We start from the raw sequence: 26041 nt of genomic DNA on the forward strand, positions 1-26041 counted from the left end.
ATTCCTCTGCTAGTTTAATCTTGCAGAGACCTTGCCTTCGCTTTCCATTTTCCATCATGCTCCCCACATTCAAGTAGAATGACAAAACTATTACATATTCTGATTTAATCAGAGCTGCCATTTTTCAGCAGCTTCATTTTACAGCTGAGCATCTCCCAACTTAAATACTCTATTACTTTCAGCCAACTACAAAACACCCGTAGGTGCTGTTGCTCTTGGTCAAACATTTCTAACAATTCATGAGAATTCATGAGTTAAATGACATTCTCCTTGCTACCTACTTCTCCATTACTGCTTCCACTCTTCCAATAACTTATCAAGTAATTATTTCTGCACGTATGTGCTCATGTTTCTCCCTAGCATTAGTTTCCCTCTTCCTCTGGGGTCTCTGCAAAAGCAGCAGCCTCTATTGGTCAGGCTACGTTGTACATTCATATTCTTCCCAATTTAACACTGTGTGACTGCAACCCACCCTTAAGGGATTAAGTGGGTTACACCGTACCAGGTCGACATACTGTCTGCCCTGTAGAGAACGGAAACAAAAAACACCAAAGAGAATGAATGTTATATTAAAAAAAAAAACCCCAACCTTAAGGAATTCTTAAAAGCCTTTTTGCTGGGAAGTTTTTTATTCATTGTGAAACATTTATATAAAATTTCAATCCTAAGGAGATGAAAAATCTGGGTTTTATGATTTATTACTAAATTGACAATAAAATACAGTTTGAAATCTAAATACCTCATTTGATCCTCTGCGATATTTTACACACTTTCAATTTAAGGAAAACGATGGTTTGTTTGAGCACTCAAGAACTGCTCAAGCCTTTTTTTTTTTTAACTACACATTGCCTATTTTTAACTTAACCGAAAAGGCCTTACTAAAATTAAGGCAACAAACAGAGCTCCATTTAATCTGAAAGACGACAGAGAAAAGTAACAGTTCATTATAAAATCCACACTGATACTAAAACACAGATGTAGTTGTACCATGCTTTGTTTAGGTTTCTCTAGAAATAAAAGTGCTAGGAAAAAAAAAAAGTTTTGCATTTATTTTGGGTATGTCTGAGAAATAACTCTCCTTCCAGTCTGCCATTACAACTTGTTTATAAGCTGCTCAAACGTCACAACCCGCCCCTCTTCTCAGCCCCAAACCCAGCCTTACACGACCACCCTTGCTCAAAAAAACCCTAATGCCTTGCAACACTAAAAGATAAATAAAACCCGAACCCTTCTTTGCTAGAGGTGTAAATTACTGTGGACAAGGAAAGAAGGAAAACAACGTGCAGATGACAGCTATCTGCAGACAAGCAAGCGTTTTAATTTCAAAACAAAATTTAACCAAGGAGTTCCCTACTTGCCTGTCCCACCCGAGTTAATAAAATTAACTGCTCTCCATGTATCTAGTTATACGCAACCTTGCTATAAAGGCCACTAATGCAAGTTTCTCAAACTAGTTTTCTTGCACTGTTCTTTGTTCAATCGTTTCGCACAAGTAACATTTAACACGGCACACTTACACCAACAACTGCTCATTAACAACTCAGATGTAAGCAATTCAACAATCTTAACCTAATCCTTTCAGTTCCCCAGCCATCACCCTATGGAAGTTCGTTTCGATTAGAAAAGCGACCGGCCGCTGCAGAGCGGAGTAAAATCAAGTCACCGGTTCAAAAAAGAACTAAAAACTACATTACTCAGGGTGCCCTTGGAAACAGAGAAGTCCTTCATCAGACAACAGCAAGGAAAGGCGATGAAGGATTTTTTTTTTTCCCCGGTTTGAAAGATGTCGAGGAGACAGGTACGAAACCGAGCTTCACCCTCACAGATCGGGGATCTTTATCAGTGCTGAGGAAGCACCGTGGAGTCGGTGACCGACCGTGCGCCGGCTGGGAATGGCCCGGCAGGAGCCGTTTCCCAAAGGAGCCACCGCCTGCCCCGGAGTCACGGGATCCCCGATCACGCCACATTCCCCCGCCGCCCGCACCGGCCTTGAGGAGCGCCCGCCGCCCTCCCCCACCGCGGCCGCGGCGAGGGGCGCTCCCGGGGCTCCCCTCCTGCCCCCCGGGGGCTCGCAGCGGGCAGACACCGAGCCAGCACCTGGGAGCGCGCCCGGCAGCCGGCAGAGCTCGGCCAGCGGCGGGGGGCGGAGCGGGGAACGCCGCAACACCCGGAGTCTCAGGAGGAAGGAAAATAAGGAAACCCCAGTCGGCTCCAGGCCGCTTCCCCCGCCGCCCACGGCTGCCGGGGCAGGAGCGCGGCGCCGGGGAGAGCGACCTCCTCAGTGCCCAGCGGCGGCCGAGGAGAAAGCCCTCCGCGCGGGCCGCCCTCCCCGGGACACCGGCCCCGCAGCCGGCGGTCACTGCTCGCCCGCGCCTGCTGGAGAAAAGGGAGGGGACGCGGCGAGGCGAGGACGATCCCGCCACGCCGGCCGATACCTGCCCGCGGGAAGGGGGCTGCCGCCGGCTCCGAGCCCGGGCTGCGCCACCGCGCGCAACCGCCGCCGGGCGCTGGGGAAAGAAGAAACAACATGGCGGAGCGGGCAGGGGGCGGGGCCCGAGGGGCGCACGTGACACCCCGCCCCCGCCCGGGAGCGGCGGGTCCCCGCGGTGGGGGGTCCGGCCAGGCACGGACCTGCGGGAGGGCAGCGGCCGGGGGGCACGGCAACGGCAACGGCTCTGCCGGCAGCGAGCGTACGGCGCGGAAGTGCCCGCAGCGGGCCGTGCGTACCTCACTGATCACCAGCGGGCAGCGTCGGAACGAAGCAGCGCTGTTCCCTCGCAAAAGGGTAAGACCTTTATTTCCTCCAGAACGCTCTGAACTGTTACGCTTTGAAGTGCCGTTACGTAGGAGTTAGTTATTAAAGGCAGCAGTCTCACTGTGCTCCACATCAAGGGCCCCATGGAAGCAAACTCATGGCTGTAAGGCGGCTGCACTTCACAGGCAGCGGCATTTAAAGACACACACGTGTGAATGAAGGAACTAACCAAAATCCAAAGTACACTATTTGAAGAGTAGTCACAGACTTTTTTTTTTTTTTCTGTAGTAATTCAGAGTAACATCAACTCGACTGCTTAAACAAGATCACAGGGGGTAAAAAATTCTGAAGAAGGTGGTGGCAGAATCTTTTCTGTGCTCTTACAACTCATCACGAGGATAGGGCAAAATGTGATTAAAATGCAAAAAGCATCAATTATTTCAGTGGATTTAAAGAGGTTCCCACATCATCAAGAGGAATAAGCGATGACAGGGGTAAGGAAAGAGCATTTGAAACACAACCATTTGCTCTAGCAGTCATCACATGCTTCTGATCATAAGGGAGGTGCAATCAGACTGGAATTGCCACTTGCAGAGTCATCTTGGTTTGGATCAGATCTACAACACGGCCCAAGAAATGGAAAACAAGGCCTCCGCCTCTGGATCATTAAAAGGAAATGTCTCCCACTGACAGAAGCAGGATTATTAAAAGGCTGCCCATGCTAGAGGCAAATCTGATAATAATAGACCCATTATTATTTAAGAAAGTTGGACTTCAGAAATTTTTCCTGGGATCTGCTTTCATCCATCCAATGCTAAAGTAAAATACAGAGGGCTGGAGAGATAAAATGGACTCTTTAAGATGGTAATTCTAAGACACGGTCTGATCACTTACAGCATTATTTTGTGATTTAAAAGGAAAAAAAATCATTTAGAAGTGGAGGAAACAGTTACTCTGTTTTGCATTTGATACTTTGTGGGATGAAGCTACCATTTTTTCTTGATACAACGCTGGTTCTCAGACACCTGGATATATTTAAGGAAATTTAGAAACATAAAATAATAGAATAGTTTGGGTTGGAAGGGACCTTTAAAGGTCATGTAGTCCAACTCCCCTGCAATGAGCAGGGACGTCTTCAACTAGATCAAACTACTCAGAGGCCCGTCCAACCTGACCGTGAATGTTTCCAGGGTTGGGGCATCTACCACCTCTCCGGTCAGCCTGTTCCAGTGTTTCACTACCCTCATCGTAAAAAGTATATTCCTTGTATCTAGTCTGAATCTACCCTCCTTTAGTTTAAAACCATCACCCCTTGTCCTATCGCAACAAGCCCTGCTAAAAAGTTCGTCCCCACCTTTCTTATAAGCCCCCTTTAAGTAATGAAAGGCCGCAATAAAGTCTCCCTGGAGCCTTCTCTTCTCCAGGCTAAAACAAACCCAACTCCCTCAGCCTTTCTTCACAGAAGAGGTGCTCCATCCCTCTGATCATTTTTGTGGCCTCCTCTGGACCCGCTCCAACAGGTCCATGTCTTTCCTGTGCTGAGGACCCCCGAGCTGGACACAGTACTCTGGGTGGGGTCTCACCAAAATGTAGCAGATGGGCAGAATCGCCTCCCTCAACCTGCTGGCCACACTTCTTTTGACACAGACCAGGTTGGCTTTCTGGGCTGGGTTGCCCTCTCATGTCCACCATTTCATTCACCAGTACCCCCAAGTCCTTCTCCTCAGGGCTGCCCTCAATCCCTTCATCCCCCGGCCTGTACTGACATTGGGGGTTGCCCCAACCCAGGTGCAGGACCTTGCACCTGGCCTTGTTGAACCTCATGAGGTTCACATGGACCCACTTCTCAAGCTTGTCCAGACCCCTCAAATTTGAAAAATTTTAGTTAGAAACAAAATTCTTAAAATTCTGAGATTAGATGTATTCTTATTTATTTTACATGGGAACATAAAAGAAAATAGAAAAGGACCTTGCTGTAACCATGGCCTATTATGCTTATAATTTTATAGGCATAGTAAGAGTATCAAGAGAGTTACTCTTATGGGTAAAACACACATAAGCATGCTTGACGATCAAGAGCTGAAGGCTCTTTTCTCTTGTGTCCACCCTGTTACTATTATTCATGTACATATATATAGTTGCCACACACAATAGTTGCCACGGAATGATCAAAAACAGTAGAACAAATAATGCCACTGATGGGGTTGGTCACCTGAAGTATACCAGCCAGTTCTTAGGAACAGACAGGAGAAAATGCCCAGCGAAGATGTGGTTTGAAACACGTACACCCAAATCACTCCCGTTCCACATTCTGCTGACAGCGTAGGGTCCCAGCAGCAGGTGCTGCGGGCTCTGCCCCTGCCCGAGGCTGCTGCCTGACTGTTGGGGTGGTGGCGAGCAGGTCTGGGGCAATGCCTCACGGTCCCACTGCCCACGGGAGCCACATTTCAGCCTGGGCCCTGTACAAGCCTGGTGGCCCTGGTCCTGCACCCCACTTGGTGCCCCAACACCATTCGACCACTGGCCCTGCTTTGGCATAGCCTCCTCTCCATGGACTTGTCTGGTGCTCACTGGAGTTTTGGCTGATTATTGTCACCAGACCTGCCCTGCTCTTCTTGTTTGGGTGCTGCAGGACAGTGACCCTTTTTACTGAAGTCACTGCCCCTGTGCATCTTGTCACCCACCCTCCCCTCTGCTCCTGGCTCACCACCTCTTGCACAGCAACCCACCCTTGCTGCTCCCCCACATTCATCTGAAAGGTGATATTGCACCTTAAGGATGTTATTCACAGAGCTGTATTCATGAAGAGGTAATTGTTGTTATGTCATGTGCTAGCAAATGGCACAGATAATATCCCAATGGCAAATAAAGGGCAATTTTGTGTGTGTGTATGAGAAAGTTCTGTATCAGCAAAGCTCTTGTATGAGAGAGCTTGTGAATAATGCCTTTTACCATCTGTAGTTGGCAAGGGGACTTTGTCCCATCCTGGCAAGTGATGACATGGCTTCAATAAAACATGATTTTGTCACCTCCTAGCTGAATTACAGCAGTACAAAATATGGGGATATGAAGTCATCTGCCTTTATGGCTCTGTTAATAACAGAATGCAGCAAGATAACTGCCAAACAACCCAAGAAAATCAAAGTGCTTTTGTTTCTTTCCTTACCTTCCAGGCACTCAATGAATTGGGCCATTCCACCCTGAAGGACTGTAATTCAACATATTTGCTCCTTAACCACAGCCTCTTACCAGGTCACTTTTCGTTCTGCCAGAAAAAGGGCTGGATTTTTTTGTTTAAAGAGTTGCATTTCTTGGCTTTAGTAACAAATGTACATAGCACAGCAGACTGAAAGGAACACATTTTAAACAAACAATAAACAGCACAAATTTCCTTTTGATCTGGAAAGGAAGAAAGAGTTATAAACAACAGACGGCAGCCAAGTACCTCCCTGAAAAGTGCTACAGTAAAGAGCGTTATGAGGGAGATACAAAAGGCCCTCAGCAGAATGGAATGAAATGGATCCAGCAGTGGATCGCCAGGAACCAGAAGGAGTTTTGTCACTGGTGTTAATGGAGCAACACCGACTCCAATTAAGACAGCACTTCTCAGAATAATATTGAAATTCAGAAAGCAAACCACATCCTGGGCTGCATCAAAAGAAGTGTGACCAGCAAGTCGAGAGAAGTGATCCTCCCCTCTGCTCTGCTCTTGTGAGACCTCACCTGGAATACTGCATTCAGCTGTGGGGCCCCCAGCATAAGAAGGACCTGTTGGAGGAAGTCCACAGGAAGGCCACAAAGACGATCAGAGGGCTGGAGCACTTCTCTTTATCTACGTTTAAGACCTTATTGCTACTATTAAATCATAGGATTCAATAAGCAGCTGAATTTACAGTGTCTCTGGAAAACCCCATGAAAACAAGTACAGACTTTAGCCTTACTTGGCACGCATATATCTTATGTCTGTGTGGATCACCTCTAACGTCATGCTCCTTTGTGGCATTAGCATCATGGATATGGTAAACGTTTTACCAAAATTAATTGTCTCTGCTTAAAAAAGTTAAGAGATCTTTTTTCTATCTGGAACAAACTGAAAAAAGACAACTTTAACAACATAAAAGAATCTTGCTTTTCAAAGCTTTCCTTTTATTCTTGTTTCTTGGCTCTGATACTTCCTGTAATCCCATAATCTAGAACCTCCTGCTGGCGCATAGGCTGTGTAGTTGCAAGTTGACTTTTTAGAGCCATTTTGAGCCAAAGCATACAATCTTATCCAGTCAAGCATTTTAAGCCTGCGCAGTTACACAGTCTGGGTAGGGACAATATAACCTATTGATAAACTGCAGCCTGGAGCAGTACTTTGCTTAGTGAAACCATGACCACACCTTCCTAAATAAGAGCAATGATTTACTTGAACGACCATCTCGTAATTAGCACTTCATGTCTGTAGACTGTTCTGATATATAGTGGCACATGATGCTACACGTGACATCCACTTTCTACTAAGCCTTCCAAGTAATGAGCACACTAATGAAAAAATGGCTGAAGTGGTAATGAACTGTGTTAGGTGAAAATAACCAATGGCCTAAGATGATCAAGAAGTTAATACAGTAATTCATGATTTTGTATACAGTTTCATTAACTGTTAAATGTGAAGCTGCAGGTAGCATGTTTATCAGTATGAGCTCAGCATAAAGTGAAATTGAAGCTAGATGAGCTTTTTCAGCAGTCCAGGAACAACAAAGCCTCATTTCCTACAGATTTGTGTCCTCAGCATACTTCTAACAGGCCCAGTTCACTCTCCTTGCCTCCCAATACCTTCTCCTCCTTGCTGCCAGTATTCCCAGACCTCCTCCTTGTCCCAGACTATTACACCTGGGCAAGCCAGAGCATATTTTGTGCCAGGCTTTTAGGTAATACTAACAAGCTAACAATTATGTGTGTGTTGAACCAGCAGCTAGTAGCTTAGACTAGGTAACTTCTGAAGAAAGGTAAGGGCTCCATCTCTTTCAATAGAAACAGAAATTATTTTCGTGATTACTGGATTTCACAAAACTTACAAATAGATTCTCATTTTTTAATGTCTAGCTTTAACTGGATTAGTTACAAAGCCAGCTCTCATATCCAGTTGTTAGTGGGAAGGAAGGCAATGTAGGAATGCCTGCTCACAATGTATTACCATGTAAAACTACTTTAAAGTCAAAGAATTATTTAGGTTGGAAGAGACCTTTAAGATCATCAAGTCCACCACTAAACCATGTCCCTTGAGCACCACATCTATGTGTTTTAAAATGCCGAGTTTACAACTGCAAGGTACCAAAGACTTGCCCTAAGAGTTCAGATTACTCTTGGTTTGAAATGGACAGAAAGAAGTTAAGGGGTAGTTGCAAAAGGGGCACAGTTACAATCCATTTTTTGATTATTTGTAGTTACTGACAGTTGTTTCTATACCATAAACTGCAACTGCAGTTGTTAGTAACTGATTTTATTATTTCCACATCTTAGAAGAAAGTGCAAGATGTGAAAGGCTAGAACCACATGACCTGCTTGCTGCTGCAGGCATGGCTCTCAGATCTGCAGTGAGGTAGGCTTGCTTGATGATTTGAAAAAGTTTTAAGATAGCTGCTGTTTACGTTTTCTTAGCTGCTCAGTAAATATAGATCTGTAGAAAATTCTAGTCATGTTGGGGATATAGCTTAGCACCGTACATTTAGTGACGGGCAGTTCAAAAGAAAATGATGTCACACATTATGTCACAAATGTAGTTGTATTATGGCTACAAATTTTACCCTTGAAATATATTGTCAAAAACACCGTCCATGTCTTGTAACATCTACCTTCACCAAGACAAAACTTGGATGAGCTGTACATTACTGGAATGGCTACAAAACTGTCTGCAGGCAGAAATTATTTATAACTTTCCATTGTTTACAGCTAAAATAGTCTCTTGCTACACAGTGTTCCAACACAGCACAGCACTGGCATTCAGCTCTCCTCAACAGGACCATGACCTCCAAAATGACAGTGCACAACTCCGTGCTTACTGTGAACCAGTAACACAGAAGTGTTTCCTTTCCTACAGTTTTACTGAAAAGTAAAAATACTACTTTACACAGAAGTACTTCTACTTAAACAAGCAGCACTACTTGAAGCATCAACTTGTAAGTTGAACACTGGAGATCTGGCCTACCACCTTAATATTTGTTTTATGTCAATGTAATTCCACCAACGCACATATTTCACATGATAGAAGCAGTAAATCACACTGCTGAAAGTTTACTGTTAACACTTCACAGAATGGAAAAGACTTTTCTTGCTCTTTTTCAGCAGAGTAAGTGCCTCTCTGTAACATCAGGTTACATGCTATTTTCAACAAATATGGATAAAGGCCTGTCTTCTCTCTTATTTTCAGTCCTGGTTGGTTTTTAGTTCACCAACAGCTTTTTTCTCAAATCACATCCCAAACTCCTTTCCCTGACGTGGGTCATGTGGCTGGAGAGCTCCAGGGCAGTGCCTTAGCCAGAGAAGCTGACCAGCCTCAGCTGTGTAACAGCTACATGGGTGCAGGAACTGTCCTTAATTCTTCCAGCAAATACTCACCAGGTTTCTCTGCTCAGCTGATGTATTTTAGCCTTGAACCACAACATGCCTGTTGTGCACTTGTGAAAAGGTATCTCCATTAATGCCAAGTATGCAGTTTCATTGTGTTTATACAACATGATGAAACAAAACGCTTTGTGCCTAAATACTTTGGCAATTTATTGACCTGTCTCACCATCTCATCTGTATTCCAACAAGGAAACTCATTATGAAGGTTATGTTTCCAAACAGTACTACTGCTCTGCTGCAAGAACCTAACATCCCAGGCAGAGCAGACTTACTTCTTCACTGCATTTCTTAGCTCTGTGAGTTGACACATTCATGTGCTCAGAAAATTAGGATACAATGCAAGACCCATTTCCTCTCATTTAAACATCTACAGTAACTCAAAACCAGTGAAGAAACCAAAATAGGGACACACAGTACGAACGCAGCCTTCTACAGACCAACAGACAGCCGTCAAACATACCCAGACTCAGGCGGTTTCTTCTCTGAACTGGGAGAACATCTCCTTGACTTCTGACAAATACTCCATTCAAAGTATTCAGATAGCTGATTTTGGACTAATTTTAAGTTTTCCAGAAAAAAACCCCACCAAACAACAGGGCTATTACTTGAGTAAGAAGAACGCTAAGGCGATATTTTTTAATAAATGAATGCTTCTAGTATACAGCCAGTAGGAATCCTGTTGACTCTGGAACAAAAACACATATAAAAACTTGGGTTATTAGATCTCCTTCTATTAATTTCTTCTGGGTAACCTGCACTATATAAAAACATTAATTTATTCAGGACAGATGTCCCAGTTCAAGAGAGGATATCCATTCAGAAAGTGATTAACTGCTATTAACTTCATGCCTTTATTTATTAAATAAAGATAAATTTCATAATATATTTACATTCTGAAATAAATCATTGTCTGATCCTGCATTAATTTCTTAACAGTTGCAGGACATGTCGCCTCACATTGCAGTGTGAACTGCAGACTGTTAGATTGTCACAAGTCCTATTTTCCTCCCAATGGCTATAAAAAACTAAAGCAATTTTTCGTTTTTGCTTCCATTTGCTAGCTGCCTTCTCCCCCTTCTAAACTCTGTTTTTCAGTCCTTTTTCCCTATTAGACATCACCTCTCAAACCAACTTAATAATCTAACACTTACTTGCAAAAAGTGATTTAATCAAGGAGTGAATCCATGCTGAGCATTTTGCAGTGCATGCAAGTATATGAACTGCAGTTTTGTAAACTCTTTTCTGTAAATGAAATTTATGTTCTGTGAAAGAACTCCTGCTAAAGATAATGAAAATTCCAAGTGCTCAGTACCTTGGGGAAAAAGACTGCAGCAATTGGGGTATGTTTAATGAATTTACTACTCAATATTCCACTCTCAGATACAGTGTTACCATTTTTCCTCTTTTTTCTTTTATTTCTTTACATATTGACATTACTTAGAAACACATATTTAAGTCATCTGCAAAAGTAACTTGGCAATTTTTTAAAACTGATTTTGCAATTTTTAGTGGTAGCATCTACATAGTATCAATACAAAATTTTAAATTATACATTTTCAACAGAGATACCTTCTCATGTCTATGGTTCTAAACCACTTATTAAAAAGGGATAGCGTTACAAACAAATCCATCTGCTGTGATACCACTGTTCTCCACACTGGTTACAAATAACGTAAGTCAACATTTGTTCATCTGGATTTGTGTTTCGCACCCAACCAGGAAGAAAAAGAGTTCCTCTGGCAATCATAGTGACAGTGCAATCAAATTTTTCACAGCGCCTACACTTTATTTTGTTTGTCTGTGTGCCATTAACAACTTGTGGAAGCTGATGTTCCTGTACAGATGATTCTGTGTACAGAGCCCTGAGCTGTTTCAGTTCATCGCTGGCCATTTCCATCACTGTCATCTCAGCGAAAGCCTTTGGACTTAAAGTCCCTGAAAAAAGGTTATGTTTTAAGTGGCAACTTTTAGGGTTCTTCAGGTTAGATATTTTGCTTCTGATGCAATTTTTATACTTTTTGTCATTTTTAGCATGAAGAGCAAAAATACGTTCTTCGATTTCCCTAGATAGCTCTATCCATTTTTCAGTTTCTTCTTTGTCTTTGGCAGAACCAGTCAAAGCTTTATAAAGAAGATCTGTACATTTACATCTTAGAGCTCTCGTTGGATCTTGCTGCAGAGTTGCTTCATTAACATGAGGTTTAGAATCTTCATTATCAGTGTGTTGTTCCTCAAAAGAAGAAAGCTGATTCATGCTGCCTTCTGCATCGTTACACAGCACATTTTTTACAGTTTGTGATGGGACCAAAATTGTAGAACTAGTGGCATCTGATGCCTGCTGCTGACATGGTCCTTCGGAGAGTGTCTGCTTTCTAGGAACTACACCGAGATGTTCAATTTCCTCTTCCACATACACAGAAATGGACTTTTTAACTTGCATTGACTGATCACAGTTACTCTTGTAAAGCGCCTTCCACCTTGATAATAACTGCTTTGCTTTCTTTTTCAACTCTGCTGAAGGGCAGCTCTTGAGCACTCTGTATACAGCCTTAGCAACTTCTGTTCCCTGAAGACATTCTATAGTCATATCAACATCTTCAAGTTCTTTAAGATGATCTTCAATATCTTGGAAATTATTCTCAGTCAGTAGTTTTTCAATACAATGGGCTCTGTGTACAATATTTCTCTGGTCAGACATTTTTAAACCTGAAAGTGAAAAAGTGTTTATCTTATTTATTGCAGTTATTACATTAATCCATTTTCTGTATATTCTCACAAGGTTTTATTTTTATTTTGAATTATTTTACAGTATTTTATTTGTATACATGACTGATTTTGCCAGCTTTTTCTTGAAGTGGTGTACAGTAGACTCAGTGGAACAAATGCAAAATGCAGATTTTTCCAGGACTCAGCCTGGGTCCTGGAAAAATACAAGTTGGCATGCTAGTCTAACTCATGCAAGGAAAACGCTGGTAGAAGGGAGAGCCCACAGGGACTTCTGCTCGGGTAGGGTTAACAATTTAAAAATTAGGATATGTATGACACTAATTTTTAAGGAAAGAATAGCGTCTTACCAAAAAAACACACTAACAAAGACACTGCTAGCATGATATGTTAGTCACCCTTGTTTTCCTACGCATGCACACCACAACAAAAGTTCACAGGCAGATTCTCAGCTACTGCAAGAAGGCTGGTAACTATGCAGCCACACTTCTGTATGACATTACAGGTAGACTTTGCAGTGTTTGCACATTCGTAGACTCTAGTACCACTAGACCACCAAGAAGGAACAAGTTCTGAAACTCAGCATTTTTCACCAAAAGCACCAGATGATCACCCATTGACAGTTATCAAATGATACACTATCCAAAAAATAAAAAGGAATCTTTTCAGGCAACATACCTCCCCCTCCTTACGCACAGAGACAAACAATAAAAATATTAGCATGGTTTTTACAGTATTACTGTCAACAAATTAAATTTAGTAAGAATACTGGTTTTGGAAAATAAGTTTGTTATTCTACCACTGAAATTTAAGGTCTATTAAAAACAGTGTCTGGGACCTTCTGCTATAACAAGTATTTGAATAACATCATGATCTCACACTGTTTAAGATGTTCTGTAATACCTTTCTGATAATCTGCAAAGGCAAATTTCTAAGTAAACACTGTACTAATTTAATCTGAAAGTTGCAATGACATTGACCTTTACTGCAAGACTCCAGACCCTGGGAAATCACTGTTGTCATCTTTTCAGAATGCATATGGTAAAATAACCCTCCTCAGAAAAACTGACTTAGGTCTCAGCTCCTGGGATGCTGTATTTAAACCCCTTTTTCCATTTTTCAGTTTTCAAGTGTCAGACTACAAATTAACTCAGTACAAGTTGCAGAAATAGCAGAATTTCTGAATAGCAGAAAAATCAGAGTAGGTCCAAAACCTCCACATTGTAAGTGCTTTTTGGTTGCTGGTTTTTGGGGGTTGTGTGTTTGGCTCGCCTTTTTATTGAGGGGTGTGTGTGTATGTGAGGGGGTGTGTGGGTGTGTTTTTTTAAAAAATCAGTCATTCTGTAACTATACCCTAACTTACCAAGATTTTTTCACAAATCCTTATAATAAATGCTGAGATGTTTAGTTATCTGTGGGCTTTGTTTTGTGTTTTGTTTTTTTTTTGTTTTAAATCTGCAAGTTTCCACTTGATTTATCATAATAAACCCTTTATTTACATTCAAATATATAGGTTTTAGCATTAGAAGACTAATTTGGAGCAGGGAGCAATATGTAGCACAGCTATGTTTTCCATGAATTTGTTTGGTTTTGCTACTGTATGTTGTAGCCTGTATAATGGAGAATCATTGATACATGCAGAAATTAGCTATATGCATAAAGAATGGCCCATAAAATACACAACATTAGAAAGTTTAAGAAAAATTTCTGGTTCCTACATGACCCTCAACCTTTCACTTGCTACGTAAGAGATCATTATATCTCTTCCAAAAGTTTATCTTTATAGCTGCTAACAGAGAAACAAGCCAGATTAGTAAATGTTTAAGTGAGGTCACCAGCACTGCCCTTTCTCTTGCTAGCTCTGGCATCATATTACAGTTTGATTATCAAGGCAAGGAAGGCAGCTCAAAATTAGTGACACCTTCAAAATAGTTTCAGTGTAATGTACAAACTCCTAATTGCCATTTTTGGAAATTCTTAAAAATGGAAGACACATGCCTCTATATACTAAATAGTACTTATTTTCTTACAGCCATAGCATTATTAAAGCATGTTCCCATATATTCTGATTCATTAAATGAAAATAAAAAGGGAATTTTAGAATGCAGAATCTCATGGCTTGAATAAGATTTCCTTTTATCATGCATTTGACCAAAAAAACGCTCAGTGCATTGCTATGTACAAATTTACACACAAAAAGTGTTAATACCACTAATATCATTCTTCTGTTTGCTGAAATGGAGAATTAAATGTAGAATGCAGAACTGAACCGTGTGTTGTGAGTGTTAAGTGTTCCTCTTTTCTTAGAAGCATCTTCTAAATTTGTACACAAAACTAACGTTTTGTCTGAAGTTGCATACACCCTGATTCTACTCTAGGAAAAGTCATCTGCCTGATACAACACTAGCTACACATGTCCATATTTAAAGAACTCATAAGCAGATTTCTTACACCATCACTGTTTCCATGATGAAAATTCCTGAGAATGGGGGGAGAGGAAACGGACAAGTGACGCAGCTGGGTAATCTGCTTTGTATGACCACCAGCTCAACTTAACTTCTATTCCATGACAGAGACAAATTCAAACTTCAGGTAGGGCCCCTGAGCTCCACAAAAGCAAAGGACAGAGAGCATAAACCATTCATCTGTTTCTATAATCCTGAACCACAGACCAACCCGACCTCCACAGTGAATGCTCTCTGCATTTACTTAATCTGTATTTAGACAGCTCATTCTTGTCTGATATTTTGAAGTCCTGTGAAACCTCAGTAACGGCTGTTACAGAAAATGATTTACTACTCAAGACATTTCAGAATCAGACAACTGAATGCATTTTTCCAATACTTAAGTTGAGCTCTATGCATCATCATACTGAAAAGCACATACAATTGCATCCACTCATCTGTTCTGCTGCAGGAACACACAGAGGCTGCGAGAGTGGCAAGAAATGTTTCCTTGTGTAGGGCAGCCATCGCTACAGCAGGGCAGTTCCCTGTCTCCAGAACGCTAAGTAGCTCACATTAGAAAACTACGATCTGCTGATTCACTGTTTTTCATGCAATCTAGAGCAGAGCTGGTGACAGTCATATGCTCAACCAGTACAATTGTTTTATGCCTTAGAATCAGTTCTGCTCCTTCCAACATACTCCACTTCAAATGTAATTTTCTTCAGTTCTTGTACCTATCTATGTATTGTATTACTTTAAACGTACCACAAAATAGATTTATCCAAATGCAAGATGACTTCATGAATAGTCAATATTTAGTAGACAGGATTATGGACATGCAAAGAAATTACTACACACAAAATGCTTTGCTGGTAATTTGTCCACTTACACGCTTTTACTCTGCGACAAAGTTGAATATTTTGATCTTTCGTTGAGGACTGCTTCATAGAAAGTTTCCTCTTTCTTTAGGGTGAGGATCTGTATGTTAGAAATGGTGCTTGAAGTCCATGGATATCATCTGCTTTATGGTAGTGGTCCTTGCTCATGGTTATACCCCTGCCCCTAGGCAGGCCGCCGCTGGCAAGATGAAGACATGCCTGTTTTTGTGGCAGAAAATTGTATGGCTGAAAAAGATCCCTTTGGCTCCACAGCTATGTGTAGGCATTGACAGCTGGGGTGACTAACACAAAGCCTCTGAGAGGAGCTGGAGCCCACACACTGGCATCTGCAGCAAGAACGCAGCCATTCTGCCACACACTCACAGTGAATTACGTTACATTTATGGGACACCTACAGCTGAGAAAGAGCTGACATGTTAACTTAGCAGCCCACACCAAGATATTTTTCTAATGGGCAGATCTAAGATGACCTGTTTTGTTCTGTGTTTTTTTACCCCTCTACCAGATATATAAATGGCTGGCTTAGACTGGATTAAATGCAGTATATATGTTCTACCTTAGGACTTTTCCCACACATGCGCTAAGCCGATAAATTAAATTAATAGGAATTTTAAGATCGTCTTAGTCATGCATTGACTTTTTGAAGTTTATGCAACATTAAATTCAAGTACATAAATGTTATGGCAGCTATTAAATGAACAAACTGAAAACAGAATATGGACACCAAAATATGAACAATGATTTTAAAGTAATTTTGAAAGTTCAGCCACCTAACAGACTACTCACACTTAAGTCAAAACAATCACTTCTAAGGGAATGCTTTCCTCAACATGTACAACATATAGCAAACAGGTAGGACTGTAAGCAAAGCTAGGTAAAAGTAACAGAAAAAATAAGTCATCAAAAATATACGACAACCCCATAATTAATTACTTCAATGGAGTGGGATATTCACTGGTAAATGGCAGAAGCCCAAGAAACAGCCAGCAGAGAAACCACTAAATAAAGTTAATAAACATCTCTTTACCAGTGACAATAGAGAGGTTTTTGTGGGGAAAGCATTCTTGGAATGGCACTTTCTTGTGTGTACCTGATTTGCAAAGGATTTTAAGATCCTTCAAGATGAAAAGTAACACATAAATCTGAAATACTGCACTAACTACTCAACCATAAATTTCATCTCCACTTCCACATAAAAATACAGTGTGGTGAAAAAAATAAAACTTTTTTGTGCATTTGTTGCCCTATAAATTAAGCAAGGACTAGATTTACCACCCAGGTTGATAGAGACCATTATTTTACAGCATCAGAAATTAAATAAAGATTCCTGACTCTATAAAGAACATACAAGGTTATGAAATGGTTCATTTTACTACTCCTGGCTTCCGTCAAAGGACAAGGCAGAGCTTTTCTTTAATACTGGGAATCCTGCATAGCGTTTCATATTAACTCTGGATGTCAAGCAGCTCTTCTGCTTCTCTAATCAAGGTGCAACATGATTTCCTCAGACAACTGTAGAAAACATGTTTTTCATGTTCTTATAGGAAGAAACAAGAAATTACTGATGCAGTGGTAATACTGGAGTGTATTTTCTAGCCAAAGTTCACTGGGAACCTAAGTATAGCAAGCCTGAGTTCTTTCCTGCTCAGACTACTGTTCCTTGAACTCCGATGTTTCTGCTGTAAATCAGAGTTTTAGTGTTTTGTGGAAGGATGGCAAAATATCCAGCTATCTGTTACTTTGTAGAAAGAATAGTGAAATCTGTGATACCCGAGACAGCTGCCAGATCTCTGACTGTCCTCCGAGGAGGGATTTTGAGTTTTCTTCGATGTCAAATAAGCAGAATCGTTGACTGAAATAAGAGTTACTTTTTAAAAGAATTGAGAAGTAGGTATTAGAAATACTCTAGGTAGTTTACAAATCTTCATCATTGCCTGTAGCTCTCCGATGACAGAAGTGAAGCTTACAGAGTGAAATGACATGCCCAAGCTGGTCAGCTGCAGAACAAAAGTCATGATCATAACCCTTTAACCCACAGCTCTGCTTCTCTGATAACCCCACACTCCTAAGCAGCTGTTCATAATGTTCAAGGGGTGGGGGTGGAGGGTGGGCATATAACAAAGAGGAAGTTGGGGGAAGCCCCAAAATTTTCTGAAGAGAAAGTGTTTCACAGAAACCATGCTGCAATTTCAAACGGGAAATTATTTTGCCACGTGAGGGAGCTGTAGCATAGCAAACCCATGGAGTCTTGTCAAATGGGCAAGAGAAACTCCCAGCCTGTTAAAAAAAAAAAAAAAACAACACAAAAAAAATTTCCCTATGACCTTTAGGAGAATTCACATTTTTTTGAGTACGTATTTGCTAAATTTGGCAAAAAAAACCCTGAAAGTCCAAAGGTGCTGGGATGCAGACAGGGGTGAAAGGGTGCATCCCTTATCCAGCCATTGTCCTATACGCTGCCCTTTCATACAACATTTTTTCAATTTATAGTATGACCACTTTTCTCCCTGATTTAATGCTATTTGGCAAATGCTGCTGAACAAATATTCATAAAATTAACTGAATCATACTCAGCACTTTTCTGCTGTCTTCCTAGTTCCAAGAGGTAAGAAATCCAAGAAAAAGGGTATTTTTTCTTAATTTATGAATCATGCACTTTTGTTATTGTAGAGATGCAAGCAGTAAAGTACAAATGATAGTATCACAGTTTTGTGCAGTACAAAATAAACACCCTCATCCTTTCTACAACTACACAAGGCATTTCCATCCTGCTTAACTTTAGCAATGCATAGGAATATCTGTTTGAATTCCAAGTGTCTATCAAAGGTTACAAGGTAGAGATCGACTTGTATTTAGAAGGAGACTCTGTAATGCTACGCTGATGAGGCATTTTCTTGCCAAATCATTAGGAGCTCTTACACTGACTGCACGATATAAGGAAACACTTGCGTATACAAGAATAAATGGTGATCAATAAAAATCTTGTAAGTCAGTTTGCTTCTAAGGAAAAAAAAAAGATCAGGCTACCTCAGGTTTAAAATATGGTCATCCTGTAATAATACCAAGTTGAATCAGAACTTTTTTAAACAGTAAAATGACTAAGCAGGAAAAAACAACACAAACAAACAAAAAAACCCCAGACTGACACCTCCGGCTAACTGCAGAGCCAGCCCCTGAAAAAAACACTACCCTCTCTAAAACCATTTGGGGTAAATGCCTAGTCTCTGCTATATGCCTTATCTGACTCAAAGCCATAACCTATTTTGCCTTAGCACAGATAACTCCCACTGATAAACCATGGACAAACACAGAATGCATCCAATTAAGTGTGGATTAACGTCTTGGAAGGGTAGAGAAGGCTGAACACCAGTCCTCTTCTCCCTCATCCCAACCTCAGATGCAGAGTATTTTTTCTCCAAGGAATTCTCTGTAATCAGAAGAAAATCCAGAACACAGCCATGATAAAGATCAGAAGCCAAGTACTCGTAACGGTTTAGTACATTTTCTGCCCAAAATGTGCTTAATACTATAGCAGAGATGGTGCATAGCACAGTCCTGGAAACAACACATTTCTTGCTTTGGACAACCTAAATTCCATATAAACAATGAAAAAGATCAAATGCTATTTTAAACTCAGACCCTAAGGGGAAATAAGAGAAATATCACAGCCAGCCTCCAGAACCAAAAACATTCATTCCTTCATCCTATCTACAGTGGGAGAGCAGATATCAAAGATGTCACCAAGAAATCATTTTCCGGGGCTCTTATTTCATCTTGGCCAAAGTCAGAGCTCTTCCTGCCTCCCACACCTAAAAATTTCCAAACTGCACAGAAATTCATCTTCGAAGCATAGCCTCATGTATAAAGCTAAGTTAATACAATAATAAGTAAGACAATACCACCATACTATTGCCAGATGTCCATGACCACTGATACCTCACTGCCCAAGAGAGTCACCTCTTGGTCAAAGATCCAGAAGCAGTGCAGTACATGAGCTCAGGTTTATTGTGAAAACATTCCCCCAAAATCTCTACTTCGCTTACAGAACTCTATCACTGCAGTGCTGGAGGCAAAATGCATCTTTTATTCTCCTGCGCAGAACAGAACAGTCACAGTGAGCAAGAAAAGGAAAATTAAGTAAGAATACTAAAACATTGTTTCCAGAAATTTTCCAGGACATCTGGTGACAGTTTGTGCATAACGGAAACTAGTCTGACACAGCAATAGCTTTGTTCTGCACCTTTCACATCAGTGACTGCTTGAACTAGTAACTTACCTGGAACTATGCTGTCTCTACCCTGTGTTTCTCTCACTGGAACCATTTTCCCACAGCCTTCTTCCCAAGAGAAGGAATTTGCAGGGGAGGGAGGACACTGTGCATCACACTCATATGAGGATGCACACAATAGCCCCTTTTACAAGGCAAATTTTTCATCCCAACTTCGAGCTGCTTCTCCTAGAACCCCTTTTAATTTTTTTTAATTTTTCATTAAAATAGAATTCTTATTTCCTTAAAAAAAAAATCAATAGACTGCATAATGAAGTGATCAAGCCTCGGGGATCAACCCCAAAGTAGAGCTGTCAGCACATTTTTCTAATAACATCAAACAAACATGTATAGAATTAATGAGATAAGAGCTGTTGCCCTTCAACTGCTTTGCCACTGGCTTTGTTTGACCTTAGTATATAATCTAGAGCTCAGGAAAAGACTCAAAATATTACAGCTACACAAGAATAATATCTCTGACTTGTCTCATGGCAAAAGTTAGCTGAAAAAATTATTTATGAATTCAACAGCTACAGCTGTTTTGAGGTCTAGGAGGTCTAGCTGATGTTAGAACACACATCCCAGCAGAGATGTTACCTTGCTAACAGTTTCTTTAAATAATTTAGTTTAAAATTAAATTCTCACTGGAAGACATTTTAGCTTTTCTTCTATGTTGTCTGCCTTACTGATGTGAATCTTTCTACTGAATTGACTGGTTATCCAAGTCAGCCAAACACCTTGAACTCTGAAAATGTTCCAAGTAATACAGTATTCCATGGATCTGAAATCTTTATTTCTATTGATACGGTTGAAATTCTTAATAAAATACTTCCTAAGGAGTTTCACAAGTTACAGATTGCAAGTGTCAAGTGAAGGTATTAGCTAATCTCTTCCACAATAGGATAGCTATGCAGGTTCACAAAACATTCTAATACATTATGATTCAATGGGGCAATAATAAAATGTATATATAGTTCAGAGGGACTTGTCATTAAGTTTCACTTGAAATTATGTATAGATAACGTGCTTCTATTTGCTTTAAAATTTGCACCATTTCACATAAATAAACACTTAGATAGTTAATCTACAGCCAGATTATTTTTCAGTATTAACTAACTATTCAAAATCATGCTTTCAAGTCTGGGCACGAGGTCACACAAATTTTCCATGAGGACCACTGTTTTTTCAAATTTTTATGACAAAGCCTTATCAAAGCTGGCAGAGGAATACCTTTTCTCTCAGCCACTTTTCACTACTTGCCAGAATGAAGTACTAGCCAGAGCTTCCAGCAGGTGAAAAGTCAGGGGTTTTGACCCATGGGATGCATTTTCAAAACATGAACTACCATTTCAGCTACAAGTGACAAATACACATAAGAAAAGAAGAGTACTAAATGAGATTTAAGCAGATGGCTAGACATAAATTAATGCTACCTAGCTATGTTAGGGACACAGATTATGACTCATGTATTTTGCACTAATGAAGCTGACCTGCTAGTGTGAAGTTTATCAAGGGAGTCATCCTTTTGGGGGGACTGCACATAATTTTTCACAAATCAGACAGTAATTTTTGTGATTATAAATTAAAAGTCTCTTGCAAGCTAGAGTAGTGCTTATCATCTGCATAAAACACCCAAGCTTGCTAATACATTTGGCATCTTCCTAACATGCCTCTGTCATGAAGAGTAAAGCTTAGCCTGGAACAAGTAGAAAATGCCAATACCACTCCTACGACATCACCTACCTTAATACCCCAATCAAAACTTCACCGTGTGAAATTATTTTACTTGCACTTTGTGAAATGATTGCTTCATTTCCTAGCATGCATACCAACATTAAGAGATTTTAAAACAAAAAGAATTTATCATTATTACTGTTAAACTTGAAAGACAATGTGAAGAGTATTTCACTGTTTTCCCACAGCAAGACAGTGCTATTATACATTCTTCTCACTCAAGAAACATACCAGGTGACAGCAATATGATTTAGGCAGCTTTGTGTCATCAGTTATTAACTAACTACTTTCATTCAATATAGTGTAGTCTCCTCAACCGTTCATCTGGATGAGTTCAAACGATCATATCCATACTTCCAATCACTTAGTACAGCAAACCAGCTGAACAATTTCAGCAAGGCTGTGACATCTTCCAAGGGGAAGCTGGTTTCTTCAACATACATTAACTGTATTGCCTTACATAGGTAATGCTAGCAGTTCCAGTTCATGAAGTGCTCGCTCACTCTCTCTTGACAGCACTGGGATTTATCAGACATCTGGACTGCTCCCTCTACTCAACATCTGTGCACACGCAGCATTTACAATGCTGTCCTCCAAACAATGGGAAATCATAATTCAAAATCCCCAATACACTGAGACTGGCTTATACGTTATAATGCTTTTGGAAGTAAAGATCTGGGAGCTGTTCTGCATTTCTTTTAAAGATGAAAGCTTCTAGTGTTCTTTCTACCACAGACAAAATGATAGGAGTTTACATTTCTGAAAAAGAAAGGTTACACTATAACGTACAACATAGCTCCAAGGACTGGTACTTGAAGAAATTAGAGTTTTACGCATGCTACTGTAACTGTAAAGGAGTGACACTAATTCCTCTGTCCACCTACAATGAAGTTACCTCTCATGTTCCTGCTTAGTATTAGAGCTTTCCTCCACTATTTTCTAACTTCCTTTTGGACCTCTTGTTCATTTACATAGGTAGACCTAATTGGGTGGGGGGTTTTGAACCTACTGAAGCAAAGAACTTGCGAGCTGCAGGTTTAAAATTGTCGTTTAAGTGACAGATCTCATCTAACATTCTTGCACATTCACTAAATGTCCCCATAAATACTGTTCCTATCCTCTTGCAGAGGTACTGATTTGAAACCTGGGCAGCCTCAATCTAAACAAAGCTTTCCTATGGCGGATCTCATATCCTCCTTTCAGTAAGCTTCTGCATCAGTACAGAAGCTGAGTAAAACAGACTGGCTTGCAGATAGGAAGCTAAATCAACAAGTAAAAATGTACTCATGACACATCATCAAAAGTATATTTGTTCACTTAATACTTCAGAAATAAAAACTGAATCGTTTTGGAGAGGAACAAATGTATTCTCCTGAATACGTTTCCTTGACAAAATAGCTTTAAAGACTATTCTTTTTCATATAGAGCTAGCAAAGACTTCAATTCTAGCACAGTACAAGCAAAAATAAATGTTCAGTCTGTAATGTCTTTTTACGGCAAATTGTCCTGACAAATTAATGTAAAAATGGAACATGTAAGTAATAAAAACATATTTTATGAACTTTTCTGAGTTTTTGATCATTTGTCAGATGAACAGAGTTTTTATTGCTTTAACATTCAGTTTCTAGTTAAGCCTCAGCTCAATACTATTTCTATTTGTCATTCCATTGTCAGGGACATACTTACATTAGATATCACTTTATCATTCTTTTACACATTTTCCATTGAAAAATGATGTATCTTTTTTCCTTTAAAAATAAATTCTTTATACGCAGAAAAGCACCTATGTTCCTGACCCCTCTGCAGAGAAAGTATATGATATAATCAAAGGTTATTTACAAGATATTATTAGTGTCTGCTATTATTTCTTCTGCTAAAACATGAATACTTAAATATGAAAGTACATAATGTCTAAACATTTCAGAGTCTTGATCAAGACACCTGACATACTGGTTGAAGTAAGGCATAGTACACACTTGAAATGCAACAGATTTTTATACATTTAATTACTAAAGATATTACTACATTGCAAAGTGTGATCTCTCCAGTTCCCGTCTAGATTTATTTATGCCAGCGTTTGACCTATCTCAAGGCATCAATGCTGCATGGAGACCAATATAATAAATACCTTAAAAATTCCCGTAACACTACCATGATGGATAGCCGTCCTGCAGTTTCCAAGGTCGGCCTCTTCTGTGAGTGGGAATTACAGCTGCTTATGATATAAACCAGTAGAGAAATTACAGCTGCTGGGGAGAAGCAGCCCAGCCGTATGTGGACACGCGGCAGCCAGCCGCAGATGACAGCCTGCGTGGAGGAGGTCTGGAGTGGGCCTCACGACACCAGTAGCTGGCCACCACCATTGTAACCTGCATCTCAGGCACCGGCCCAAGAAACCCGGTGGAGAACAGCCTGCAGTCACTCCCATAAAACGGGTGGGCCTGTTCGCGCTGGAACTATGCTCCAAAATGTCACTCAGTAATGCCACGGGTATGCAAACCCCGTGCTTTTTCTCCAAACCTGTCGCTAAAACTTTCTCACGTCTTTCCTCCTACACATCCTCGGATCGATCTAGCTTGAGCTCGATCCACCGCTCTACTGCTTGGGGGCGAAACCTCGCCCCTCCTCACACTCCTGGCACAACCCGGGCAGAAGAAACAAGCCCGGACCCACCCACCGACACTCCCCACTCCTCAGCGAGCTCTTACCGCTGCCACCCGTTCCCCTTCGGCCCCCGAGGCCTGAGCCGGGGCTAACACCGTGCTAACGGGCAAACCGGGCCCGGCGAGAAGCCGGCCGCTTTGTGTCTCCTGGGGGCTGAGGCCGCGCGGGGGCCCGGCCCGCCGCTGGGCGCCATTTCACGGCGCTGCGGGGAGCCCCGCCGCCCCTCACGCCCAGCGCCAGGGCACGGGGAAGCGTCCCCCCGGCATCCCCGAGGAGGGGTAAGCGGCGCGCCTCGCTCCCGCTGCCCCTGGCGAAACACGGCGCTACTGCCGCACACCCGCCTCCCCCCGTCCGCCGGCAGCGCGGCCAGGGCCGTTACCTCCGCAGCGGGCTTCAACATGGCGCCTCCCTCCCGCTTCCCGCTCCGTGCCGGGGCGCGCCGGCGCCATGTCAACGGGAGCGCGGCACGGAGCGCGGCGGCCAGCAGGTTGGTGCTGGCCCCGGCCCGCGGCTCCCCGTGAGCCCCGGAGCCGGCGGAGCGCCCTGCGGCGGGCCGCACGCCCGAGGCCGACACTCGCCTCGCAGTAAGGGCAGCCCCGTTTGCTCCCGCGGTGGGTGGGGGCGGGAGCTGCCCCGGGGCAGAGCGGCTGCGTCCCGTCGTCAGCCGGCCGTGGGGGGGTGGCGGGGGGCGCATAGCCAGCGAGAGCTGCTGTGCTGCCCCCGGGGCAGCGGCAGGGCCGAAGGCACCCTGGAGAAAGCGACAGCCGTGGAAGTAACCTACTTCCCTAAGCAGCCTGAAGCGTGAAGGCACAGCTTCCACCCCGGCAACCGCCACGTTTTGGGCATTGCTCGTTCTGGCATCTGACACGGCCATGGGGTAAAAGGGGCACCGTGCTGCTGCCCTGGGGACCCCCGTGCTGGGCACGGCGTTCCCCCGGTGCCTGGCTGCGTGGTGGTGGGCGCCTGCCGTGGTGGGGCAGGAGCTGGGTGCAGGCCTTGCGAGCAGGCCTGTGGGCGCAGTACGCTCGGGAAAGCTGGAAGACCTCTTTGGCTCCCCTCAGCCCTGAGATGTTAAACTTCAGCCTCCGTCTTGACATGGTGCTTCTCAAGCAAACACAGCACGGGAGAGACAGTGCAACATGCCAAGTGGTGTAAATACCTATCATACCTAAGGCTAATGGAAAAAACACATTGTAAAACTACTGATTTTTTACATGGTACTGCATTAGTTTTGCTTTAACCAACTAGACTTTTGGATGACAAAAGGAGCTATTGGCATATGCAGGATTAAAGAAAATAAATATTACAAAGCTTACTTCACAGGGTGACAGCTTTTGGACATAATGAAGTGTGCTGGACTTACCAGATTATGCAGAAAACATCTAAAAGTTGATGTATTTTAGTCAAAGCAAAGGTATTTGTAATTGCCTTTATTTTAGCTCTTTCCTCTTTCGTATGTTTTACACATGCATTCAAAATGATTTTGTAAAAGATTAATACTACTAGAACTTCGTCTCTACAGCAAATGTACAGGTGTATGTTGGGGTTTATTCTGAATTACAGTAAAAAGTTGGTGGGGGGGGGGTTTAATACCTTTTTGGTTTTATTCACTGATGAGGCCTGTGTTGCCCTCTGCTGACGGTAAACTGAACTTGGCTACCTGAACTTTCCAAATATTCGGCATGAATATTATGTATGGCAGACACACCTCCTTTTCCGTATTTTCTCATAATGAACATCACCAGGACTAATCACAAAGAAAAAAAAAAAAAAGCCTTTCATTGTTGTATAAGTTGTAAAAAAACACATAAGCAATTTATTAAGTTGTTGTAATGGACTAGTGGTCAGTGTTCGTTATTGAGTGGTATCAAGCCTTTCCTTGCTAGTGCTGCAGTGGTTCCATTATATACTAGTAACTGCAGATGAAGTAACCCTAAATGAT

The 26041-nt window shown here is 41.9% G+C and overlaps 2 protein-coding genes across 16 annotated transcripts in view; both read right to left on the reverse strand.

The window, feature by feature from the left end:
- Nucleotides 1–24619, reverse strand: part of RAB9A (RAB9A, member RAS oncogene family) — a 32788-nt gene extending 8169 nt beyond the window's left edge. For 5 of the 10 annotated variants that reach the window (XM_056328187.1, XM_056328178.1, XM_056328182.1 and 2 more), the window contains exon 1: nucleotides 2436–2550. The gene's annotated coding sequence lies outside the window, so the exon portion shown is untranslated. Of the gene's footprint in view, nucleotides 1–2435; nucleotides 2551–24478 lie in introns of those variants that run through there. The other 5 variants (XM_056328191.1, XM_056328179.1, XM_056328185.1 and 2 more) reach the window with 3 other exon arrangements.
- TCEANC (transcription elongation factor A N-terminal and central domain containing) lies at nucleotides 9987–24608 on the reverse strand. 6 transcript variants are annotated; one of them, XM_056328166.1, is made up of 3 exons: nucleotides 24479–24533; nucleotides 15425–15632; nucleotides 9987–12070 (listed from the first exon to the last, which is right to left on the reverse strand). In XM_056328166.1, the coding sequence occupies exons 2-3, from the start codon at nucleotides 15480–15482 to the stop codon at nucleotides 10980–10982; spliced, it is 1149 nt and encodes a 382-aa protein (XP_056184141.1). In that variant the 5' UTR covers nucleotides 15483–15632; nucleotides 24479–24533; the 3' UTR covers nucleotides 9987–10979. The 6 variants fall into 6 exon arrangements, with proteins under 6 accessions (XP_056184141.1, XP_056184140.1, XP_056184144.1 ...); XM_056328165.1 differs by lacking the exon at nucleotides 15425–15632 and having other exon boundaries at nucleotides 24479–24608; XM_056328169.1 differs by lacking the exons at nucleotides 15425–15632; nucleotides 24479–24533 and adding an exon at nucleotides 24144–24417.
- Nucleotides 24620–26041: the final 1422 nt, after the last annotated feature.

Source organism: Falco biarmicus, chromosome 2 (genome assembly GCF_023638135.1).
Source record: "Falco biarmicus isolate bFalBia1 chromosome 2, bFalBia1.pri, whole genome shotgun sequence".
Taxonomy (NCBI): domain Eukaryota; kingdom Metazoa; phylum Chordata; class Aves; order Falconiformes; family Falconidae; genus Falco; species Falco biarmicus.